Raw genomic sequence first — 25,943 nt, forward strand, 5'->3', positions numbered from 1 at the left:
GACAATTACAGGCCTCTGTAATATTTTCAAGTGGGAGAACATGCCCAATTTGTGGTTGACTAAATACTTATTTTCCCCACTGTAAATATTTTCAGGGAATTTATGCTGTGCTGTTGCTTTTTTTTAGGAGTGCAGGAGAACTCGTGGCAGGTAGCCTGGCACAAGGTGGACCTAGTCCTAGCTTCAAGTGGGAGTGGTGCATCAGGTACAGTATCTCTGATCTGGAGACTCAGACAACATAAACAAGTCTCTCTAATGATGTGACAGATATTGAACTTCCACATCTTATTGAGAAGGTAAATACAGTACAATGTTATCAATATGAGTAATTCCATTCACCACCTTATGATATGTTGGCATAATTACTTTATGGGTTTATGCCAAGCAGTGATACAATGCAGCTAAATTTCACTTTTGTTTTTAGATCAACACCGGAACTAATGATACTATCAGTGACCTGGTTGATGATGTAGTGAACTGCAGATACACTGGAGTGGTGTTTTTAGAAAACAGAAACTTCATGTTGAGGTATGTTGGTTCAATTTTTGTTTATAAATAAGGTCAAGGTTTGTATTGTTAGGCTACTTGTTTGATCATGTCTAAAGCATGGCATTGCTGCACGCAAGGTTGTTTTTGACATTTTTACATGCTACCAAAAGGTTTTGTTTTTGGGCAGTTTATTTCTTTTGGCTCCAAAATATTTACTACTCAACTACAATCTCTTGATTAAACATTTTTCCATTAGAACTGTCATACTTCAATCCACCATGAGAGTCATTCTAATGCTGGACCAACCCAAAAAAGGCCTGCAGCTTTATGACCTACCAAAAATCATGAGGATTCATCATAGGGCTGGGGGATATTGCCTTAAGTACTAATCACGGTAAATTGAGCAGATTTACCTCGACAATGATGAATGGCGATAAAATCGCCTAAGCGGACTGTTATATAAATTGAAGATCTGAATCAATGGATGAAATACAAATTAACTGTTTCATGTTGATTTATTTACCAGCTTTCAATTTAACATATTTAACAATTGTACGTGCAGTCTAAACATTAAGTATATAAAAAAAATTCTTGTAAACAATAAGAATTCAAGTATGAACATTTATAACAGCTTGTATGACTTGAACAATGTGCAACATTATAAAGATCAATAGGACGACTGCGCAAACATGTCATTGCAAGACAAATGACTTACAGCTTGAACAGTACACTTCAAACAGACAACTTATTGTTAATGGCTGCTGTGATATAATTACTCAACACAAGTGTTTACTTCAAGGTTTCAGTTTTTTTTTTTTCTGGAGCATTTTTGATACATGCACGCACACATGCACCCCCACACAGACATACACACACACATTAAAGCTATATTGCTCTTTTGCCAATGAAACTTTTATGATTTTATGATGGTAGTAATGACACAGAATAAAGCAAGTACATACAGAAAAATAGCTGTGGTCATTAAATGGTCACTGTTGGATTATAATTTATGCTGAATGTTTTACCATCATGAAAGATATCAGAGAAATCACACACACAGAAATACAAAGTAACGTGACATACTAATTGCGAGATGCAGTGCCCAATCCACTCATTAAGTTCATCCGTTTCGACAACGTTAGAGCCGCTATCCAACTCCATCACGTTCATTTGTAGCCGCTGTTAGCCACTAGCGTTAGCCTGTGGCCTGGCTACCAGTAGAAATAACTGAAAGCACACTCTCCTGAAATCGTGAGAACCAGGGAGGAAAGCGGATGAAAGCCCGTCTGGAGGCCGCCAAGAGTCTACTTAATGTCGGGTGAAAGTTTGGCGAAGCTCCCTTAAGCCCGACTCCATCATGTTTGCTTGTAGCGTTAGCCGCTAGCGTTAGCCTTCTGGGCTTCTGTTTGTTCAAGTTTCTGGTAACCACGTGACTTCATACGTAAGCACACTGACTGCTTTCTTAAAGGGGAATGAACATAGCCGAAACAACACAAAGTCAAAGCGGGATGAAGACTATATTTCCTTGTTTTATTAAATGAGCGAATTTATCAACATGGTCAAAATTACGTCGGTCATCGTGAAGAATTTCGGAAACGGTAAATTTTCGGTATACCGCCCGGCTCTAACTCATCATAACCTTTGTTTTCCACTGTTTGTTCCAGGAGATGATGATGATAAGGTATATTCTTACATTTGAGACTGCTTTTAGTTTTAACATTATTGACCTTTGCAAGAATTACAATGTTTATGTGAACTGAAATACATTTCCTTCTTAAAGGTGGATGCAGCCGTCCTTATGAAGAGGAGCCGCCCTGCCTTCAGTGAGACTGGTTCGGTCAAGCACCAAAAATAAGTCAACATCTTTAGCTTTCTCCAGGACTACCTTCAGGAAATTGAGGATTCTGGTATGCTTTACCAAAGATAGGATTATAGAGACATTCATCTTTTCTTTTATCATGTCATCCATTTGATATAGTGTGGTGTAAATAATTGAAAACTAAAAGTAATGTTGTTGTTGGTAAGGATTTTGGGAACCTTGATTCCCCCAAAATAATATAAATAATTAAATGTAATATTGTGATTTAGGCTTGAGATATTAATTTCCAGTGATGACGTGACTCGCAGCCCCCCAATTACTGCAAAATGGACCCGAAGTGTGGCATTCTTTTGTGCCACTTGTCGGGATACCTGTCCGTTATTGAGTTGGTATGCTTCGTCAGCAGCAACAGAGTCACTGCGATTATCATTACCTTGATGTAATTGCACTTCGTACTTTATAGTGCACTTTGGTACTCCCATACTTTTCATATCAAATCAAGTGCAATAAATCCATTAGTTATATTACAGAAACAAGCAATCCGGATCATACATAGATAGAGTGTCATAAATTATTTACTCAATCCAAATTGTTAAAATTTAACGATCTTGTAAAATCTATATTTTTATTTAAAGCATTTCATAAATTATTACCCTTCAACTTACAATGTATTTTTACAGTGCGAGAGCAATCTCATAATTTGAGAGGATTTGCCAACTTTTCACTACTAAAATTTCGTACTACTCGTAAAGGATTCTGTGTGTCTGCATGTGTGGTAAAACTCTGGAACAGCCTGGATTTACAAAATAAGCAATGCCCAAGGATCCAGAGATTCAAATTGTTTTATAAACATCAGGTCTGGTCACAATATTCAGAAAGTGGTTTCTAAATGTTTTGGGTATATATAGAAATATTACATGTGTTATTTACATTAATTATTACATGTTTGATACTTACTCATACATCTTGTTACTGATGTATTGGTGTTATTATGATCACTGCAAACATTATTATTATCGGTGTAATCATTATGATTAGTATAGTTATCGTATAAGTGTTTTGTTCTCATCATTGATATCATAACTGGTATCATGGCTGTTATTGCCATCGTTGTCATTATTGTTATGCCCATAACTGTCATTTTCATTGTTGGTGTTGTCACTATTGCTCGGATATAATTGAGTTCAGATTTTATTGCTATGAACAATGCTTTGAGTATAATAGAATGCTGGTGCTGATGGTGACAGTTAAAATAAATGGTTATGCATATCTACTGTACTGGCAAAAAGTATTGGCACCCCTGCAATTCTTTCAGATAATGCTCAATTGCTCCCAGAAAATGATTGCAATTACAAATGCTTGGTTAGTAATATCTTCATTTATTTTGCTTGCAATGCAAAAACACAAAAGAGGATGGAAAAAAGTTTAAATCATTATCATTTTACACAAAACTCCAAAAATGGGCTGAACAAAAGTATTGGCACCCTTCTTTAATTTGTGTAATTAACAGCACCTGTTACTTACCTGTGGCACATAACAGGTGGTGGCAATAACTAAATCACACTTACAGCCAGTTAAAATGGATTAAAGTTGACTCAAGCTCTGTCCTGTGTCCTTGTGTGTACCACATTGAGCATGGAGAAAACAAACAAGACCAAAGAACTGTCTGAGGACTTGAGAAGCAAAATTGGGAGGAAGCATGGGCAATCTCAAGGCTACAAATCCATCTCCAAAGACCTGAATGTTCCTGTGTCTACTGTGCGCAATGCCATCAAAGAGTGTCAAGCCCATAGCAACTGTGGCTAACCTCCCTCGATGTAGACGGAAAAGAAAGTTGAGTGAGAGATTTCAACGAAAGATTGTTCGGATGGTGGATAAAGAACCTCGATTAACATCCAAACAAGTTCAAGCTGTCCTGCCGTCCAAGGGTAAAACCGTGCAACCCGTACTATCCGTCGGCGTCTGAATGAAAAGGGACTATATGGTAAAATACCCAGGAAGACCCCACCTCTTACCGAGAGACATAAAAAATCCAGGCTGGAGTTTGCCAAAACTTACCTGAGAAAGCCAAAAATGTTTTGGAAGAATGTTCTGTGGTCAGATGAGACAAAAGTAGAGCTTTTTGGGAAAAGGCCTCAACATAGAGTTTACAGGAAAAAAACGAGGCCTTCAAAGAAAAGAACACGCTGCCCACAGTCAAACATGGCGGAGGTTCCCTGATGTTTTGGGGTTGCTTTGCTGCCTCTGGCACTGGACTGCTTGACCGTGTGCATGGCATTATAAAGTCTGAAGACTACCAACAAATTTTGCAGCATAATGTAGGGCGCAGTGTGAGAAAGCTGGGTCTCCCTCAGAGGTCATGGGTCTTCCAGCAGGACAATGACCCAAACACACACTTCAAAAAGCACTAGAAAATGATTTGAGAGACTTCTAAAGTGGTCAACAATGAGTCCAGACCTGAATCCCAAAGAACACCTGTGGAAAGATCTGAAAATGGCAGTTTGGAGAGGCACCCTTTAAATCTGATTATTAAAATGATTAATACACATCTCAACAACAATGGTTATCACCATGAGGACCAGTAAAGCTGTTATTACATATATTTTGACTTTTGAATGTGCGATCAATATATGGTGACAGCGGTGATGACGACGATGATGGCGGCCCAGATAGCAGACGGACATTGAATAAACATTTATTTTTTCTTCAAAAACATCAGAATGGTTGACACCGAAATTTTCGACAATAAACAATGTTAAATCAATGTTGCAAATGTCGACACATGGCAGTGACGTTGAAACAACGTTGTTCTATGGTATGTAAGGCGATGGTTAAATAAACACTGTTTAATTCGTCGGAATACTGATGGAGGCAAATCATCTGTTCTGCTACTATTGGATCTCCTTGCTGCATTCGACACGGTTGATCACAACATACTACTCAGCAGATTGGAACAGTGGGTAGGGCTCACTGACACTGTTCTTCAATGGTTCACGTCTTATTTACATGATAGGAATTCCTTTGTGTCAATCGGAAACCAACAGTCAGAACGAACCAAATTCACGTGTGGAGTCCCCCAAGGGTCAATTCTTGGACCACTCTTATTTAACATCTATATGCTTTCCCTAGCTTAGATCATGGAACAGTATGACCAGTATCTCCTATCACACCTATGCAGATGACACACAACTCTACATTTTTGTGTCCACACATGATTATAGTGCCTTAGTCTCCCTGAGTAAATGCATTCATCAAATCAATGAAGGGATTTGCCAGAAATTTCTCCAGCTAAATGTGGAGAAGACAGAAGTGATCATTTTTGGGCCAAAAAAGGAAAGGTCAAAAATAAGCACTCACCTTAGCACAATGTCACTAACAGCTACAAATCAAGTCAAAAATCTTGGCGTAATTATTGACTCAGACATAAAATTTGATAGCCATCTAAAGTCCGTCACTAAATCTGCTTATTACCACCTAAAAAATATAGCCAGAATTAAGGGGCTTCTAACTCAACAAGATATGGAAAACCTTATGCATGTATTCATTTTCAGTAGATTGGACTATTGCAACTGTATATTTGGTTAAAAAAAAAAAATCAGTCAGGAAGCTGCAGCTAGTACAGAATGCTCCTGCCAGAGTCCTTTCAAATACAAGGAAATTGGACCACATTACACCTGTTTTGAAATCGTTACACTGGCTTCCAGTGAGTCAAAGTGTAGACTATAAAATACTACTGCTCGTCTACAAAACACTTAATGGCCTTGGACCAAAATACATGCTTGATTTGTGAAGGAATTTAGTCCTCCCAGCCCAAACTGCACGGGGAGGCCGGCAACAGAACGGAAATGTGCTCCGTCGCTGACTCCCCCGAGGAGCCAGGCTAAGGAGGAAGCTAAACTCCGCGCGTTCCTGTGTTAACCCTTTGCACACTGACTCCATGTTTCAAAAGCTTGAAGAACACTCGCCGAAAACAGGTTGACAATTTATTCGTCGACAATGGTCAAAGACAAGGCAAAAACAGACGACGGAGGGACAATTCTGGATCCAAAACAAGGCTACATGTTTCCGAGCAGAAGAAAATCTGTCTTATCTCAGTGTCCAGTCTTTTTGAAGTCTTTGCTGACGCGGGTCTCGTCGAAGGCGTTTCTGGGCGTTGCTTTGGGGCCGCCCCCGCTGTGGCCGGTTTTGGGCGGTTTAGGTTCGTGCGCGGATTGGGACGCCCGCTATCAACTTTGCTGTCCGGGCTGGTGGTGCTTGTTTTAGGACAAAGCGCTTTGTCCTTGGAGTTTGCTGAGAGCAGATTCCCCGAGTATGTGCGTCACTCTTGTGATAAGACGGCATTGTGTATCTCTATTTCTTCCCATTAAACTATGGTGTGCTATTTATTTTATATTAGTAGTGTAGTCCTACCGTAAATATGAAAATGATACACATTTCCTGATTAATTATATTACGTGTGTTAGCCTAATGCAAACAGTTAGACGGTGCCTACGAAAACCTGTACCATATGTATGTGTTAGACTATATATGTGTTAGACTAATGCAAACAGTTATATGGTGTGTGCGATGACGATATCGTTTCCCCTTCATTCCCCCTCTCGAGCCCCGACAGGGGATCGAAAAAACATGGATGTGGCCTTAGAACTTAGCTTTGTCAAGTGGTGGAAGAAATGTAGCAATTGATGAACAGTTTAAACAGGGATGTGCGAAATTTGTCCCCCTCAGGACTCCTGTTAAGTACTCTTTAAAACAATATGATACCGCCTCAAAGGGTTAATCCTTGGTTGTCTTCGGTCCCGTGGCTATAGGCATCAGCTCACAGTGCCCTCTTTGTACAGGTGCATTGAGACCGATTTTTCATGATCAAATAGACGGGCTACCCATCAAGTTATTCCTGTCGCTAGGAAAAATGAGATATACATTCAGTTAAATTAAATTAAATTAAATTAAAATAAATAAAAATAAAGTTAATCTTTAGTTAAGAAAAATGAGAGACACACTAAGCTAAATTTGGTCCATTGAATAACAACCTTTAAATCAGGAAAAGTGAGAACCGTACTGAGTTAAATTTTGGTCCAGTAAATGAAAATTTAAGTGCCCCTTTTTTCACTTCCGTAACGTTAGGGTCAACCACCACCTGTAGTAAGAGGGAACTGTGCGCAGCCCTGAAGAAAAAGGAATGCAACAGTGTGTCAAACATCTCAGAACAGCTTTTAAATGAAGAAAAAGAACAGCACTGACAAACTACTACATCTAAAAACATAACACAGCAAAAACATTCCCCCATTGACTAGAGAATGGTGAAAAAGCGGTACTGTACAAAAGCGGAATGTTGCAATACAGAAAAACGTGGACAGAATGAACTCGAAACTCGAAATAAACGTCCTCACCCCTTACCAGTTGTTGAAAATGATGGACACAGACGCCTGTAGGCAAACTTTATTCCACCCCAATTAAAGAAAAACTTTATTCCGCCCCATTCACCAAAAAATGAATAAATATCCTAATCAAAAGTATATATATAAAAATAATAAAAGTTATATTCTCCACCCCAAATGACAAATATGGCTAAAGGCTAAAGAATAAAAACTGGGACTTAAAAATGGCACAAATCTACCGAGTACTATGATTTAGAACCTAATGAAAAAATAGTAGTCTTTGAACAAAAATCCCAAGAACAAAAATGAATCTATGGTGATTGTGGAAATATAAAACAACCCAGTGAACTTATATGACCTGTGTCGAGGAATTACAAAACCCAAATGTGACTGCAAAAGATCGAAAAAATGTGACGGAAAAAATAAACCCCACTACATAAACAATGTGTATTCCCACCACTTACCAACAACGTCAGGGGCACCTTTCCACACCACATCTCTAACAGCAACATCCGCATGTGAAATCAATAAAAGGGAAAAAGGAAAGAAAATCCAAACCTTTTAGCGAAAAATAATATTAAAAAAGAACAAATAAACAAGAGCACTATAGCGACAGGGACCATGACGCTAAACCTATTTATTTCCATAATCAATTGTCGCTTCCTAGGACATGGGTCGAATGGGAATTTGTTTATTTTCTCCCAGTCCGGATCCGTCATGGTTGCCCCCCCCCCGAGTGGATCCTAGTGTAGCTGTAATCTGTTCAACTCAAAAGAATACAGAGCCTCCAACATATTTTAAAACACTCCCTAATTAAAGCATAGACGACTTTGCCTTTGTGTAGAACACAAACAATGAGTTTAAGGTGTCTAAAATATAATGCGGTACCTACAGGAAAGTTAATCATTAGAAAGTGAAAATAAAATAATAAAAGTAAAGAATCTTAATCAAATACATCTGGGACTATGTGGTGTACTTAAAATATGCCACGTACTCACATGTTTTAGTTTTTTTCCTAATGCTTGTCGAGACGTCTGAGGCACGGTAATCTCTCTAACATTTAAATACTTTCTCAAATTCAAAAAGACCGGAAAACATTCACCCCGACGAAACACAGCATCGTCAGCTGGGGTGAGTATAAAACCGTGGGGACAGTCGTGACGGCTGTCCCTTGGCGATGAACCATTATTTTGTGAGCACCTGTTCTCACACAGCCACCAGCTCACGGCTCGTGCGGTACCGCGGTCACAGCCCTGAGGGAATAGGTGGGGTCTGGAATCAAACCTTTGATCCTCCAACCATTGGCGATCCCTTCTCCCACCCGCGCAACCGGTGGTCCGTGTGCCGGTGCGATGGCTCCGCTTGTCACACCCAGTTCCAGCCCTGCTAGCGTTCAGGGCGAATGTCCTCCCATCCTGTCAACATACACATCTGGTGTTTCAGGGGATCGATAAACAGAAATAAGGATAAACTTAAGAATAGACAATTTGTCATACTTACTTATCATAACTGGGCCTATTTGTAACCTTACCACCTGAAACGTCCCAACCGCAACAGTCTCAAAACTCCAACATGTGATGTGGCAGATTATTATCCTTAAACCTTGAAATCTTTTGGGAAACAATGTGGTCAGGGAAAACTTTAGATCGTTGTAATGGCCTCTGCGTGCTCCTAAAATATGTCGTGCTATTAAAGCTAAGTGAGATTATGAATAGTATTATGTTTATAATAATTTACTGTTTGTTGGGCCTAAGAACTGTATGTTTAGAGTTGAACAGACTGTACAGGTCAATAAAAATTTACAGTTGTCCGCATCCATATTAACTTTCAGTAATAATGTTGGTGTTATCTTGGCCCACTTAACCCCCTCTAGCCATGCCCACAATTGCAATTGTAAGCATGGCTATATCACTCATAGCTACTACTCAAAGTGCATTATGAATACCCAGTACATGTTATCATTCCCAAGTTACATCAGCTTGTGTGATACCCCAATTATCTAGACCAAATCAAAAACTATCCCCTATGGTGGTCTAAATGCCATCATTTGAGATTCTAACTCCTTTTTTTTTTTTTTTTTTTTTTTTTTTTTTTTTTACCAATAAGCTTAATAATATTGATCGTCAACAACCCTAGTCACAAGGAATCATTTTGTCAAAGGATGGGAGTTGTACATTCATTTCTACGGTGTGTGGTTGTCTACTACACATTTAAACTGTTCAATGGTTACCATTGCAACAATCAACACAAAAACATTTATATGTCTTATTATTTCCAGTTTACAAACCCCTCATGTCCAATTCAGATCCCAAACAAAGCCACTCAGCAATAATTAAAATATTTATGTCTTGGAAAGTGATGCCTTTTCCTTTGTTCCTTATGTCATTCAAAATATGTATCTTTCTCCCCTTTTGTGAAACAATTAGGTCCCCCGAAAATAATTGCACAATAACAAACCAGTGAATAGGATCAATAGAATAAATGCAAGTCAACCAGTTTGACTTTTTATAAAAAATGGAAAAGAATAGAAATAGATGAATAGAATTTTTAGAAAAAATTCTAAAAAAATGAAAAATACAGTTAGCACAGACATGGAACTAAACAACACTTTCTCCACTCCTCCTTTTTTTGTTTTTTTTTTTTTTAATATTATTCAAGTCCTTAAAAATAAAAATCTGTTCCATAAAGGTGTCCAAAGGAATGGAAAAATATCACATGAGAGTAATTCATCAAAAGATCAAGAACAAAAATCCAAAATGAAAACATAAAAATTGTCTTATACTGGGGAAATTGTATTTATAGGCAGTAGACTTGGAAAGGTATTCTGAAATTAAATTAACTCATCTCTAGATTCTGTCTCATTATCGTTGTATCGTTCGAGTATTATTCTTAACTTTTAACATAAGCAACTTCCCCAGCATAATAAATTGCATTTGGCACGATGCCCGTGTTTGTTTACGTTCTCAAATTTAATTCCTCCCCTCTTATGTAATTTGTTAATTCGATTCCTACTGTGGTCTTTCTCTTAAAAAATTGGTTGCTAATTTCCCCTATAATTTCAAAGCACAAAATTTACCTACATTGGTCTTGTCTTTTCATCCCAGATCATGAAATTGGTGAAAATGTCTTATTCCCTTTTTTTATTTTATTTTATTCATTTCTTGATTTCTTTTTTGCAAGGATAGCCCAATTCTATCCGCAGGTGACCCAAAAGATTATATTTTAGTGAAATCTGGCATTTTCAAGTCTTTTTAAAAACCTAAATCCACTTTTACATTGTCCCGTATATCAAAATTAACACATATAGGAGATTCTCCCTCCGCATTCTTCCGGGAGTCAATAGTGGCTAGGGAAGGACTGTCTTATCTATTGTTTTACCAAAACAACCAGAGACTTGAGCTTGAGATGACCCACTTTAAAACTTTGCTCTTTCCTAAACTTTAACCCTTTAGGCAAGGCATCTCAAACTTAAATTAGCTTCTATAGACTCCAAATTAAACGGAACTACAAAATAACTCCAAAATCAGTTTTACGAAAGTGCAAAAGGAAAAGAAAATATACTAAATGAAATTATTTCCTTCAAGTGTCAACAATGAAAAGAACATATCCAAGTTAAGATAAAAATAAAAACTAATAAGACTTACTATTTATCTCATTCTGGGAACGTTATCTCCGATGTAAATTTGGAATCGTGATAAGTGTTATGAAAGAACCATTTGCTTTTTTTTTTTTTTTTTCAAAGATGTTCTAGTTACTTTAAGGGGTGTTATGAATGTCAATTAGCTCAAATATTTACAATTCTTATATTGCATTGTTACATGTTTTATTGTGGCCCCCTATTTGATAATTTGTCAATTAACTTTGGTCATGGCCTGTCTCGACAAAGTTGGCCACTTATTTCCTACTCTATTTTCATAACAGCAAAAATTAGTTCAATTTTAATTGTCTTCTTATATCAAAACTAAAATCAATAAAGTTATCCTGTTGTTCTTTGGATCCCAGCTGAATTCACGACAGCCAATTCTATCAACATGTGATCCAAAAGTGACACTTTCCCCATATTCATCATGCTTGAATCCCCTAAAAATTACATTTCAAACTATTCGTCATACTAGAAGCGAGCCATGATATCAATTCCCCGTTACTAATTTTAAGGTGTTCTTTGCTGGTTCGGTTTGCATGTTTGTTATTCTAATAATTGTAAGTTCGTGGTTGAACGCATCACTTTAATATTCTTTTGTTTCTCTACATTCTTTTGTGAGTAAAAATCTTCTTGTTAGAAAAAGCTTTTTTTTTTTTTTTTTTTTTTTTTTTTTTTTAAATCTATAACTTTACCAAACATCCAGGGACTTCAGCCCTCCTTGCTCTGCTTGGCCTGAACAAGAGCAAGAGGGGCCTCCCGCCCATCGGCCCGCGCACCTCATTTTGAACACTGTGTTCCTTTTCTAATCAGATCTACTGATTTTTTAGAATTTTTTACATATTGTCCCTTTTTTGGCTCTCAATTTTATCTTAAAATGTTAAACAAGGACTGGAAAATTCCCAGCTTCAATTCTAGCCTCCCCTTATAATCAATTTTGGCAAACAACCCAGCGGATGCCGTCGAGGACCCCATGTTGCAAATAGGGGCCACCGACGGCCCGCCCTCCTTATTTTGAACACAGTGTTCTTTTCTAATCAGATAGCCCAACTCCAGGCGCCATGCCAACGGCTGTCTCCCAGAACGTTAACAGGGGCGCTTCCTATTTTTTCGGCTTCATTTCGAACAACACTAAGCAAAACAAAACGTCCACTTACTTTAACAAGAGACTACACGACACAACAACTCGTCTAATTTCTTCCCTGTACCCTCACAGCCCTCCTTAGCGCATTCATATAGCCATTTGTCACGGGTCCCTGACCTAAATCTCCGCTGGGCGAATGTGTTCATGGCCATGTTTATTGTTCTGCTTACCGCAAGCAGCGAGGCCCTCTTTGCTGTTGGGCGTCACTTCCAACAGCGGGCTTAATACCTTTATTCTTTTTTAAGGGGGGACCACTTCCTAGGGCCTCCACAACCCAGCTCTCAAACCTCCGACTCGTCAGCCCTGAGGTGCGGAACCGCTACGTTCCAGTCCCGGTGGCTTTGGCCCGGCCTGACGCTGCCCGCCAGCCAAACCACCACAACCTTCAGGACAAGTATATGTCTATCCAAATTTATATGTATACCTCTAAATATACATATAAATGCATACACATATTGCGCGTAACAGACCCCTCATCTAACTTAAAAAGTGGGTCGTCGCATCTACTCTATACTCAAATATACATGCCCATATCTATCCCATACACATATCTTTGTATGTATATGCATACATGCGCATGTATATATTACGTATGTCCCACCACATCAAATCGGGAAACAACAACCTGTTGTCTAGGAGCCAACCAGCCTGAGCGGGAGGGAAACGCTGTGTCCCAACCTGTGGTTGGGAAGCGCGAGTGGGGAGGGTGAAGTTGATAAAGGGGTGGGGGTCTGGTGTTCACGGAAGATTGGTGTTTAAGTATTTTCTAAATTATTGTTCTTTTATTTAATATTTAGGAATGAGTAGCCAGTAACTGGCTAATGGTTTTTTAGTTTTTAGTCTTAGAGTGTTTTTTTTTTTTTTTTTTTTTCTTAGTATTTTCTAAATTATTGTTCTTTTATTTTTTATTTTAGCAGGATCCTCTTACATATTTATTTTAGCATTTTATTTAGTATTTGTGATATAATTATAGTATTTTAGTATGTAGGAAAGGAATGGAGAGGGTCGCGCGGTTGCGAGCGCACATAGACGTGCGCGCGCAAGTGCGCGCGACAGGCGCAGGCAGCGGCTCACAACCTCTTTTGTGTTGTTAAGTTTCTCGCAATTTAATGAGGCTCCGGGGACACCGCTTCCTAATAACCTAAGCTTGTCCTGTTTTTTCTTTTTTTTTTTTTTTTTTTTTTTTTTTTTTTTTTTCCTTCGCCCAGCCTAAACTACGCGACGCATGGCGTATATGTTGCACTCTTTCTGAATCTACCCCTCTAGTGCTAAGACTAATGAAGACTGATGTTACACTACACTTGTTTCCCCTTATTCCTTCAACCGAATGCACAAATCACAGTTAGACAAAACACAAAATGGTCGAAGGTCGCTTCAAGCCAACTTTCACCCGCCTTAAATTATGACAAAACGTCTTTTTACCTTTTCGGCTTTTAGCGGTGCACCTAAAAGGGCTCCAGTTGACTCTTCCGCAGCCGTTCGTCCATCCCCTCCGTCGTCTGGGCCTATCACGTCGTCAAACCATCACGTCGGGTCACCAACTGAAGGAATTTAGTCCTCCCAGCCCAAACTGCACGGGGAGGCCGGCAACAGAACGGAAATGTGCTCCGTCGCTGACTCCCCCGAGGAGCCAGGCTAAGGAGGAAGCTAAACTCCGCGCGTTCCTGTGTTAACCCTTTGCACACTGACTCCATGTTTCAAAAGCTTGAAGAACACTCGCCGAAAACAGGTTGACAATTTATTCGTCGACAATGGTCAAAGACAAGGCAAAAACAGACGACGGAGGGACAATTCTGGATCCAAAACAAGGCTACATGTTTCCGAGCAGAAGAAAATCTGTCTTATCTCAGTGTCCAGTCTTTTTGAAGTCTTTGCTGACGCGGGTCTCGTCGAAGGCGTTTCTGGGCGTTGCTTTGGGGCCGCCCCCGCTGTGGCCGGTTTTGGGCGGTTTAGGTTCGTGCGCGGATTGGGACGCCCGCTATCAACTTTGCTGTCCGGGCTGGTGGTGCTTGTTTTAGGACAAAGCGCTTTGTCCTTGGAGTTTGCTGAGAGCAGATTCCCCGAGTATGTGCGTCACTCTTGTGATAAGACGGCATTGTGTATCTCTATTTCTTCCCATTAAACTATGGTGTGCTATTTATTTTATATTAGTAGTGTAGTCCTACCGTAAATATGAAAATGATACACATTTCCTGATTAATTATATTACGTGTGTTAGCCTAATGCAAACAGTTAGACGGTGCCTACGAAAACCTGTACCATATGTATGTGTTAGACTATATATGTGTTAGACTAATGCAAACAGTTATATGGTGTGTGCGATGACGATATTGTTTCCCCTTCATTTGTTACATTCCTATGAAACATCTAGACCCCTAAGGTCATCTGGAACCGTTCTCCTGTATGTTCCAAGAATAAGAACCAAGCAGGGTAAGGCAGCATTTAGTTATTATGCTCCTCACCTCTGGAACAAGTTACCTGAAGGTCTGAAGTATGCTCAACCTGTTAGCTCCTTTAAATCAGGGCTAAAAACGCTTTTGTTTAGCACTGCTTATCCATAACTGTCTATATATCTCAATCTATTTGCTTTCTATTTCTCTTGTGCTTTATCTCCATTGCTGATTTCAATTATTATCAGTAGTAGTAGTAATATGTAGTAGTATTCTTTTTTTTAATTATCATTATTATTATTTTTTATTTATTTTTTCTATTCGTGATTAAATGTATAATTTTATTTCCTGTTTCAATTGTATTTGTTTTTACGTTCTATTGATTTAATGTGATTTTTATGATCTTAATATGATGTAAAGCACTCTGAATTGCCTTGTGTTGAATTGTGCTATATAAATAAATTTTCCTTTGCCAATAGTCTTCAAGAGCCCTCTGGTATTGCATCAAACACAATAGAATATTCATGAGGTGTAAAAGCAATACTGTAAGCTGAACAAAATTCTTTCTATGTGAAACGTTGACCTTCATCATGACGAAGAAAATGTTCTTTTTGACCCATCTTTCAATATATAAAAAATTATTTTGATGTTGTATATCTTGGTTGTTCCAAATGTTATATCCATGTGGTGAAAAATTGTGTTTATATATCATTGACCATGACATAAGAAGTTGAGTGTGGAATTTGGCTAATGTATATAACTTAGAAATGTTGTAATTACACCTTAACAAAAATTCCAGACCACCTACAGATTTAACAAGTGCGTATGACAATAAAAAGCATGTTTATTTCATATTTCACGCAGTGTTTTTTGCTCCTGAATGAAATGGACTGCTTGGATGTGTGTGGAAGCGATCATTTTAGTTATTCAATTTTTTAATCCCGCACCATGAAAATGAGTAACTTCCGGTCTACTCTCTTTTTTTTAGGACGAATGCGAATGCATCTCAGAATACAGCATTGCTTTATAGCATGCATATGGACTGCGGATTCAGGCGATTTTGCGGATTAATTCTTTTATTTTTTGCAGCACGCCAGCCAAACCCCTGCAGGCTTTTGTAGCTGCACCAGAGAGGCGTATGAGCCTTTTTGGGTTTCAAAAGGTTCCCGTTCACCGTGGATATTGGTCAAAACAAGCTCTACTACTGTGGGACCATTGGACTTACGAGGAAATGAGTAAACATCGTATTTTGTGTTATGTCAAATACTGGGATCAAGGCACACGTTTTATATGGAGGTGGATTGGCATTTTGTGGCTGATTGTCCACCGGCCGACGACCAGCAGCTTGTTTGCACACACACACACTCCGTCGCGGGAGCGCTATACTCGGCTTATTGCCTCTTCGTGTGCCCGGTGTTCTGTCAAATGTTCCACCCCATCAGAAATTGCAACTTTGTGTTACAAATGGCCGCGAATACAGCGATTACAAAGTAGATGCTACAAACTTTCTTTAAATAAAGGAATATTTACTTACGTTTGATCATGAACGGACACGTAGAAAAGTTCTCCTCAGACACATCATGCTATGTTAGCTGCACAACAACTGCACGCCGCTCTCACAGTTTCTCCATGGAGTAAAGCATTATTTTACGCTCTATTCATGCTGACCATGTGGCAGCTACACGCTCCTCCGACATCAGCTGGTTTGTCCGGCGGTAATTCTCCAGCTGCTTCCCCGGCAAACAAGCCCTCCTGCCCGGAGCAGGGTATGAGCTGTAACTTGTTCGCCGCCGGGCAGGTTGCCGATCGGCGAAGACAATCGACAATCCCGCCGCCGTGTGACATGACCCGGGTAGTTTTGTAGGATTTTTCGCTTCGAAAGCCGAGAATAAGACTGAAACATCACTCTGTTCGGGTTAGCATGTCGGCTAGCTGCCACGCCTCCTGGTTTGTTTACACTCTCCAAAGCCAGGGCAGGGAAATGACAAAAAACTCCACTGGCATAAAATATAGTTTGGCAGTTGCAAGTAGTGGACAGTTTTGACCATTATGAAGTCATTTTGCCATGTCGTACTGAATGAATGCATTTTTAATGTTTCGTATTCCATTAAGCACAAGACTCTTATTTGTCATTATCGTACCATTTATTTAGCATTGGGGAAAAATACTTCCATACAAAGAATATCCTGTAAAAATATTGGAGTAGAGAGACTGAAACTGACATTTTGCGGCTCTCTTTGTCGCATTTTCCTCGTTCTGAATAATTCCCCCTCAATGGGCTGAATTCTAAATCAGATGAAACCATGACCCTCCCGATGTCATCCTCCTGTTGGGGACGCTAGAGCCATATAATGGTAGGCGTGGCTAAACGGCAGATTAAAAAACTAATTTCTCACCATCTGCGCTTTGCCAAATTGTTATATATAGTCAAATAGTCTCAAAATATGGTTCTAATTCACATAAAAATGCTATTTAAGACTTTTTTTTTTTATCCTTTCGTAGGCACTTTAAAGATACAGTGGGGAGAACAAGTATTTGATACACTGCCGATTTTGCTGGTGTTCCCACTTGCAAAGCATGTAGAGGTCTGTAATTTGTATCATAAATTCTCTTCAACTGTGAGGGACGGAATCTAATACAAAAAAACAGAAAATCACGATGTATGATTTTTAAATAATAAATTTGCATTTAATTGCATGAAATAAGTATTTGATACATCACAAAAATCGAACGTAATATTTGGTACAGAAACCTTTGTTTGCATTTAATACCAAACGTTTCCTGTAGTCCTTGACAAGGTTTGCACACACTGCAGCAGGGATTTTGGCCCACTCCTCCATGCAGATCTTCTCCAGAGCCTTCAGGTTTCGGGGCTGCTGCCGGGCAACACGGACTTTCAGCTCCCTCCATAGATTTTCTATCGGGTTCAGATCTGGTGACTGGCTAGGCCACTCCAGGACCTTAAGATGCTTCTTACGGAGCCACTCTTTAGTTGCCTTGGCTGTGTGCTTTGGGTCGCTGTCATGCTGGAAGACCAAGCCACGACCCATCTTCAGGGCTCTTACTGAAGGAAGGAGGTTGTCAGCCAAGATCTGGCGATACATAGCCCCATCCATCCTCCCCTCAATACGGTGCAGTCATGCTGTACCCTTGGCAGAGAAGCAGCCCCCAAAAATGATGTTTCCTCCTCCATGTTTCATGGTTTGGATGGTGTTCTTGGGGTTGTACTCATCCTTCTTTTTCCTCCAAACACGACGAGTGAAGTTTAGACCAAAAAGTTCAGTTTTGGTCTCATCCAACCACATGACCTTCTCCCATTGCTCCTCTGGATCATCCAGATGGTCAGTGGCAAACTTCAGACGTGTCTGGACATGCACTGGCTTCAGCAGCGGGACCTTGCGTGCGCTGTAGGATTTTAATCCATAACGGCGTAATGTGTTTCTGATGGTTTTCTTCGAGACTGTGGTTCCAGCTCTCTTCAGGTCATTGACCAGGTCCTGCCGTGTAGTTCTGGGCTGATCCCTCACCTTCCTCATGATCAGTGATGCCCCACGAGGTGAGATCATGCATGGAGCCCCAGAACGAGGCAGATTGACCGTCAACTTGAACTTCTTCCATTTTCTAATAATCGCTCCAACAGTTGTTACCTTCTCACCAAGCTGCTTGCTTGTTTTCCTGTAGCCCATCCCAGCCTTGTGCAGGGCTATTATTTTATCCCTGATGTCCTTACACAGCTCTTTGGTCTTGGCCATTGTGGAGAAGTTGGAGTTTGTTTGTTTGAGCATGTGAACAGGTGTCTTTTATACAGGTAAGAAGTTCAAACAGGTGCAGTTACTTCCGGTAATGAGTGGAGAACAGGAGGGGTTCTTAAAAAAGAACTAAGAGCCGAAATATTTACTAGTTGGTGATGTATCAAATACTTATTTCATGCAGTTAAATACAAATTTATTATTTAAAAATTATACAATGTAGGGTTGTTCCAATCATGTTTTTTTTGCTCCCGATCGTTTTAGTTTGAGTATCTGGCGATCCCGATATTTCTCGATCCGATTGCTTTTTTTTTTTGTGTGCTCCCGATTCAATTCCAATCACTCCCGATAATTTTTCCCGATCATATACATTTTGGCAATGCATTAAGAAAAAAATGAACAAAACTCGGACGAATATATACATTCAACATACAGTACATAAGTACTGTATTTGTTTATTATGACAATAAATCCTCAAGATGGCAGTTACATTATTAACATTTTTTCTGTGAGAGGGATCCACGGATAGAAAGACTTGTAATTCTTAAAGGATAAATGTGGCTTTGTATATTGTGACTAAATATTGCCATCTAGTGTATTTGTTGAGCTTTCAGTAAATGATACTGCAGCCATTCAACTTCTGCCCAAATGCATGATGGGAAGTGCAACCATGACTGTGCATAGGGGCACCAATTGATGTATCTTCTCTGCGGTAGCAAAAAACATAGGGTGTTAAGAAAATGATCAACTACTACCTTTCTTCCCCACATTACCTCTCACCTTATTCTTAATTGCTGAAAGAAGTATTGTAAGACTTTACCCACATAAAAAATGGTTCCAAAGGCTGTCAAAATTCTCTCTACTCATTATACGCTGTCTTTTAGAGCTATCTATAGGCATTTTTATAGATTGAACGCGACAATGCGTGACTGGGTCGTGCAGCGCATGAATTAATTATTTAATGTGATTAATTAAAAAATATTAATTACCGCCGTTAATGCAATAAATTTGATAGTCCTACTTGCAGCCAAAACTACTCTGGATGAGTGTAAGACATTTTGTCTTTAACGTTAAATACAATTAGAAAACGATTTAAATAAAAAATATAAATACAGTATATTAAAAAAAGGCATGTCCGATATATTTTTGCCGATTCCGATACTTTGAAAATGACGTGATCGGACCCGATCGATCGGGATGCCGATCGATCATCTTTAATACAATGTGATTTTCTGGATTTTTGTATTAGATTCCGTCCCTCACAGTAGAAGAGAAGTTATGATACAAATTACAGACCTTTACCTGAACCCCTGGGGAGTCTGATGAGATTTGTAAACTAAAAGCATGGGTTGATAGAAACAAATTCTCATTAAACTTAAGTAAATAAGAGGGTACGGATTACATTTTGCTACAGACTACGTTTTTGTGTTTCTGTTCGTGGAGTAAGGCTGTGGAATAAGTTAGATGAGGGGCTCAAGCAATGTCCAAGCATGGCCCAGTTTTGAAAGTGGTACAAACACATGGTTTTCACAGGGTATAGAGAAGAGGAAGGGTTTTAATATAGGGGGTTTTCACATATCTGTTATTGACTGGTCCTTTTTATTTTTATTTTTGTCTTGCATCTTAAGTATATGGTTACATTATTTCCTTGTTGATATAGGACTAATTAAATAGGACGGAATGATATTATTTTTTTTAATAAGCAAATGTTTCATCTTACTTCTTTTTGGACACAATGAATAAATTCTAATATTATTTTATTATTATTATTATTATTATTATTGTCTTAAATGTTGTTGCTGTTCTCAAATATTATAATTGGTTTGTCTGATTTTTTTGTTTTGTTTATTACTTTAATTTTCTCCTGTCCAAAATAAAGCATTCATTCATTCATTGAATCATTCTTTCAAATTGAATAAAATGGTGTCTATTTTGATACAAATATCGCTTGACGCATCAAGTGCCATCGCTGCATATATCAATCTGGAAATACCTTCGATTTTAGAGACTAATAATCTACCAGTTATGCCACTGTTTGAAATGCAAAAATTGAACTTCTGTTCCTGTGAGTCACTAAAGTGCGTAAGGAAACCACGCCCATAACAGTGACGTCTCAGGGGCAAATCCCCCCAGAAATAAACTCCCGCAGATAAAATAACGCACCGGCGGGTTGACAGCAGACCAGTAAGCCTAAACAACGTGCAGTAAGTACTTGAATCGCCTTGACAGCAGTCTTTAACAAAAATTGACGTTAAATTTTCGTGTAAGCTACAACCGCTGTTCCCCTTCCCCTGTTTGACGTTCGAAGACCACCGAGGGTTTGAAGCAGTTGGAAACATTGGTGTCACTTGTCATGGCGACTACACCGCCGAACACCTTGTCGCCCCTTGCCCGGGCTTTGTCCCACCATAAACTGGACGGGCTCGAATCCAACGAGGTGGTCTCACCTCGAATTTCCCAGGTTCATCCGTGCCGAAGGAGACAGCTAACGAGCTGCGGGTCGCTCGAGGCATCCGACCTGCCCAGCTCACCGAGCGGAGACGAAGCAAGCGTCTTGGTTATCAACACTGGAGGCACCATTGGGATGACGCTTCTGGACAATGGTAGCTATGGTCCATTTTGGTATTACACAACTAACTACCTATTGGTACTATGTGTACGTGTGTGCAGCCAAGGTCAGGCTGCTAGCACATTTAGTAGCCTTCTATTAGCTGACCCCATGTTGTCATGTGTCCTGTGTGGGACACGAGGCTACTTTTTCCACATGTACTGTAAGTGAGTGATTAAAAGAGTTTTGCTATGTGTACACAAAAAGTCATCACAGTATTTCCTTTAATTATTGTTATTATTATTCAGACATATATTTATTAGAAATGCAGTAATAACAGAAATGAAAATAGAACTACAAAGGCATAATAACAGAACACAAATAAACCCAGAAGTATAAAGGGATAATAATAGAATATCAGTACAGTAGTAATATGACAACAGTACACTATGTTTACACAGGAGCTAGGAAGTTTCTGTTACACCTTGTTGCTGTTTGGAAATGATCTGGTAAGTTGCAGGACACGGAGAGCCAAACAGCAAAAAATAAGCTTAAATAATAGGCGTATTACACCAAAAAGCATGTTTATTTCATATTTCACGCGGTGTTTCATGCTCCTGAATGAAATGGACCGCTTGGATGTGTGTGGAAGCGATTGTTTTATATATTCAATTTTTGAATCCCGCGCCATGACAATGAGTGACTTCCGGCTCCAGTCTCGGGTTTAGGCCGAATGCGAATGTGACGTTACCCGAGTTGGCATCTCATGTTGCTTTATAGCATGCAGATGGACTGCGGATTCGGCTGATTTTGCGGATTCATTCATTTATTTTTCGGATCACGCCAGCCAAACGGCTGCAGAAAATTGTTGCTGCACCAGGGAGAGGCGTATGAGCCTTTATGGGTTTCAGAAAGTTCCCGTTCACCCCGAGATCGATCAAAACAAGTGTGCGACAACTGTGGGACCATTGCACTTAATAGGAAGTGAGTAAACATCGTGTTTTGTATTATGTCAAATACTGGGATCATGGCACACGTTTTATTACGGAGGTGGCTTGCATTTTGTGACTACATGCTCCTTGCCCACCGAGAATGCCACTTGGCCGCCGACTGGCGGCTTGTGCCCCCCCCCCCCAATGAGAGAGCTATATACTCGGCTTATTGCCCTCTTCTGTGCCCGGTGTTCTGTCAAATTTTCCACCCCATCAGAAATAACAACTTGGTGTTAAAAATGGCCGCGAATACAGCGATTACAAAGTAAACACTCCAAACTGTCTTTAAATAAAGGAATATTTACTTACGTTTTATCATGGACGAACATGTAGAAAAGTTCTCCTTTCATCCTGCCTTGTTAGCTGCACACAACAACTGCATGCCAGTCTCACACTGTTTACGTCTTTGCCGTGTTTTTAAGCATTAATTTACGCTAGTGGTCATCAAACTATTCCACATAGGGCCGCAGTTGGTGCAGGATTTCATTCCAACAAAACAAGACAACACCTATGCACCAATCTGGTGTCTTGCAAGTGTAATCAGTTGGTTGCAGTCAGGTGCTGCTTGTTTTAGCAGAATCTAATTGGTTAAACTGTCGGTACTCAATCGGTTGGAACAAAAACCGGGACCCACAGTGGCCCTTGAGGACCGGTTTGGAGACCCCTGATTCAGCCATAGTCATGTTGACCATGTGGTAGCTACGCGCTTCTCTGACGTCGGCCGGTTTGTCCGGCGCTCTCCTGCCCGCAGCAGGGGAACGAGTTCGACGAGCTGTAACTTGCTCGCCCTCAGGCGGGTTGCCGATCGGCGAAGACAATCGACAACCCCGCTGCCATGTGACATGATCCCTGGTAGTTTTGAGTTATTTTTTCCTTCGAAAGCCGAGAATAGACTTTAGAACATCACTAAGTTCGGGTTAGCATGTCGGCTAACTGTCACACCTCCTACTTTGTTTACACTGTCCGAAGCCGGGGCAGGGAATGACAAAAGCCGGACTAACTCCGGTGGCATAAAGTATATTGTGGGAGGTGCAAGAAGTGGACAGTTTTGACCATTATGGAGTATTTTTGCCATGTCGTACTGAATAAATGAGTTTTTAATATTACCTATTCCATTTAGCACAAGATTGTTATTTGTCATAACCATACCATTTATTTAGCAATTGGGGAAAAATCCGTTGATAAAAAGCATATCCTGTAAAAAATATTGGACTAGAGAGACTGAAACAATGACAATTTGCTGCTCTCTGTCGCATTTATGAATCTTCCCTTTCAATGGGCTGAATTCTGAATCAGATGAAACCATGACCCTGCCCAAGTCATCCTCCTGTTGGGGACGCTAGAGCCCTATAATGGTACGTGTGGCTAAATGGCAGATTAAAAGACTAAATTCTCGTCATTTGCCAAATTGTTGTATACAGTCGAATCGTCTTAAAATATGATTCTATATCACATAATAATCCTATTAAAGACATTTTTATCCTGTCGTAGGCACTTTAATCTGATATTGATATCAAACCGATCAGTGACACGCACAGACAATTTGGGGGGCAGGTGCTCAGAGGGCAAAAAAAGGGCACTTTTTGCGGCGGGTGTAACTGCCAGCCCAGCTGCCTCGTTAGAACAATGTGAATTAATAAAAGAAAAAAACAATACAGATGTAATGTGTAATTACATATTTATTTATATACTTAAATGTATAGCAACCGATTCCAAACTAGGAAGGATCAACAAAACACTTTAATTTTCTTATTCTTTCCTTTCAAGGCATGATTGGTGCTGTAAATAAAGGTAGTCCCCGGGTTACGACGTACGCCAGTAACGCAATTTTTTGACACTGGAGACTCGTCCGCCATTTTGGCTCCAGTTGTTTTTTAGTCGCATAAACAGTACCTTTGACATTTACTTCCATCAATTAAGTAGTGGTGTTAGTGAGGATTTTTGTAATAATAATAATAACAATTGTTAGTATTGCTGCAATGATTAAACGATTAAATCGAGTAATTAGATTTGAAAAAAGCTTTGAAATCAATTTTGCTGCTTTGATGATTCGTTTAGTTTGAGTGGCGTAATGGTTTTGTTTTGAAAGTGTTGCATTGAGTTTTATTGATATGGCAGGATACACTGCCCTCTGTTGGCAACAGTGAATATGACATAACTCATCTGAAATGAGTTGAATCCAGCTGCTCCCTGTTAAGGCCAACATAACATTATGCATTTGTAATTTAGTTGAGAGTCATATATACAGTATATATATTTTTTTGTAGGAATACGTGATTTGAACGATTTGTTGTGAGAATTGTTTAAAAAAAAAAAAAGTTAGCATTTTATTACATTTAAGCTATCAGATCTTTCCTATGCAAGTTTTATTTGGTCTATTGTGTGACAAATTAGACATTTGAACTTTTTTTTTGTTCTTTTCTTTTACTTGGATCCTCATTTTTTTAAATACCATTTGACGCTAAGCTCAGGTATTTCAAATTATTTTTAAATTACTGTAGTTTATTTTTAAGTGCATTTGATGCTCTTGTGAAATGAAAGTAAAATTCTGTATAGTTTGAATAAACACTTGTAGTATAACTCATATTTTATTTTGCATTTTGCATTTAATTTTCTTTTGAAAGTGTAATCTTGGAGCCAATGGATGTACAGATCAACATACTGTAAATGTTATTGCAAACATACACACTTCTTTCTTTGTTTTACATTCCTAAAATTATTCTGCAACCCATTAAAAGTCTGTTATTCGATTACTGGATTTATCGAACTAATTCGTCAATAGATTGATCGATTACTTAAATAATCGAGAGCAGCTGCCCTAATAACCAGAGTTCTCTGTTAATGACTTTTAACCAATAACCCGATGTTGTCCATTCATTTGACTCCAAAAATCCGATACCGATACGCGGTATATTATTGCCTTTTGTATTGTGATTCCCCACTGTATGTGATAATCATGATAATGGAACCACTAACTAATGGTTTCCAAATAAAATAAAATAAGCATTCTGTGAAAAAAAAGATGACTTCAACTGAAGTTATTGAAATAGTGCCAAATCAATGTCCCATACAAATTATAAAAATTGGGATGAGCCAAAATATGTAAAATTCAATAACAGGAATAATTCACAAATAAATCACATTTACACTAGTTACCCCAAAGAGCCACTAGCAGGCGGCAAAGCAGTACAAATACAGGCAGCCAATTCTAGATAGCCCAGTGCAATGACAATTCCAAAGATGCATTTTGCTGGACTTTTGCATAGATTTTAAATTATAATTATGTGTTTTATTACTTTTCTTAGTGGCTATTTCTTTCTGGAGATGCAGTAGTTACATAATAATAGTAATAATAATCATGAATTTCATTTCAAAGAGCCTTTCTGAACACCCAAGTGTGAAGGCCAAAAAAAGTCGGCAAATGCAAAGATCAAAAGCAAAATCATGTACTGACCAGATTCATTATTTTTCAGTTTTTTGTCCCTTTTATTTGTTCACCATGAGTGATTAGGGTCTTTCCCTCAGTTAACAAATCCCAGGCATCTTACTTTGAAGACATCTAGATGTAATTCTGAGCACAGCTGCTGCGCTAAGCTGTGACCAGCCCATGAACAAAGGCTGCAGGCTTGTACATGCAAAACTATTTTTTTCCGATATTAATTTAAAGGCTTTTATCGGCCGATATTATCGGACAACTCTACTTGGTACAGCATATTTGCTTATAGGATTTAATTATATTACAGCTGTATTCATTCATTCATTCATTCCAACCATCATTTTTTCCTCTATTTGCT

General features: G+C 39.1%; 1 protein-coding gene and 1 long non-coding RNA gene across 7 annotated transcripts in view; both read left to right on the forward strand.

Moving 5' to 3' along the window:
• The first annotated feature begins 1,825 nt into the window (after nt 1–1,825).
• On the forward strand, nt 1,826–13,194 carry LOC130931408 (uncharacterized). Its single transcript, XR_009067205.1, has 3 exons — nt 1,826–2,170; nt 2,270–2,396; nt 12,716–13,194. It is a non-coding gene; the product is annotated as an uncharacterized LOC130931408 (long non-coding RNA).
• Nucleotides 13,195–20,721: 7,527 nt separating this feature from the next.
• aspg (asparaginase homolog (S. cerevisiae)) overlaps nt 20,722–25,943 on the forward strand; it is a 71,381-nt gene continuing 66,159 nt past the window's right edge. For 4 of the 6 annotated variants that reach the window (XM_057859098.1, XM_057859100.1, XM_057859099.1 and 1 more), the window contains exon 1: nt 20,728–21,212. In XM_057859098.1, the coding sequence (XP_057715081.1) occupies nt 20,963–21,212 (250 nt within the window). In that variant the 5' untranslated portion in view covers nt 20,728–20,962. Of the gene's footprint in view, nt 21,213–25,943 lie in introns of all 6 variants that reach the window. The other 2 variants (XM_057859095.1, XM_057859096.1) reach the window with 2 other exon arrangements.

The sequence above is a fragment of the Corythoichthys intestinalis genome, chromosome 15 (assembly GCF_030265065.1).
Source record: "Corythoichthys intestinalis isolate RoL2023-P3 chromosome 15, ASM3026506v1, whole genome shotgun sequence".
NCBI classification, from domain to species: Eukaryota; Metazoa; Chordata; class Actinopteri; order Syngnathiformes; family Syngnathidae; genus Corythoichthys; species Corythoichthys intestinalis.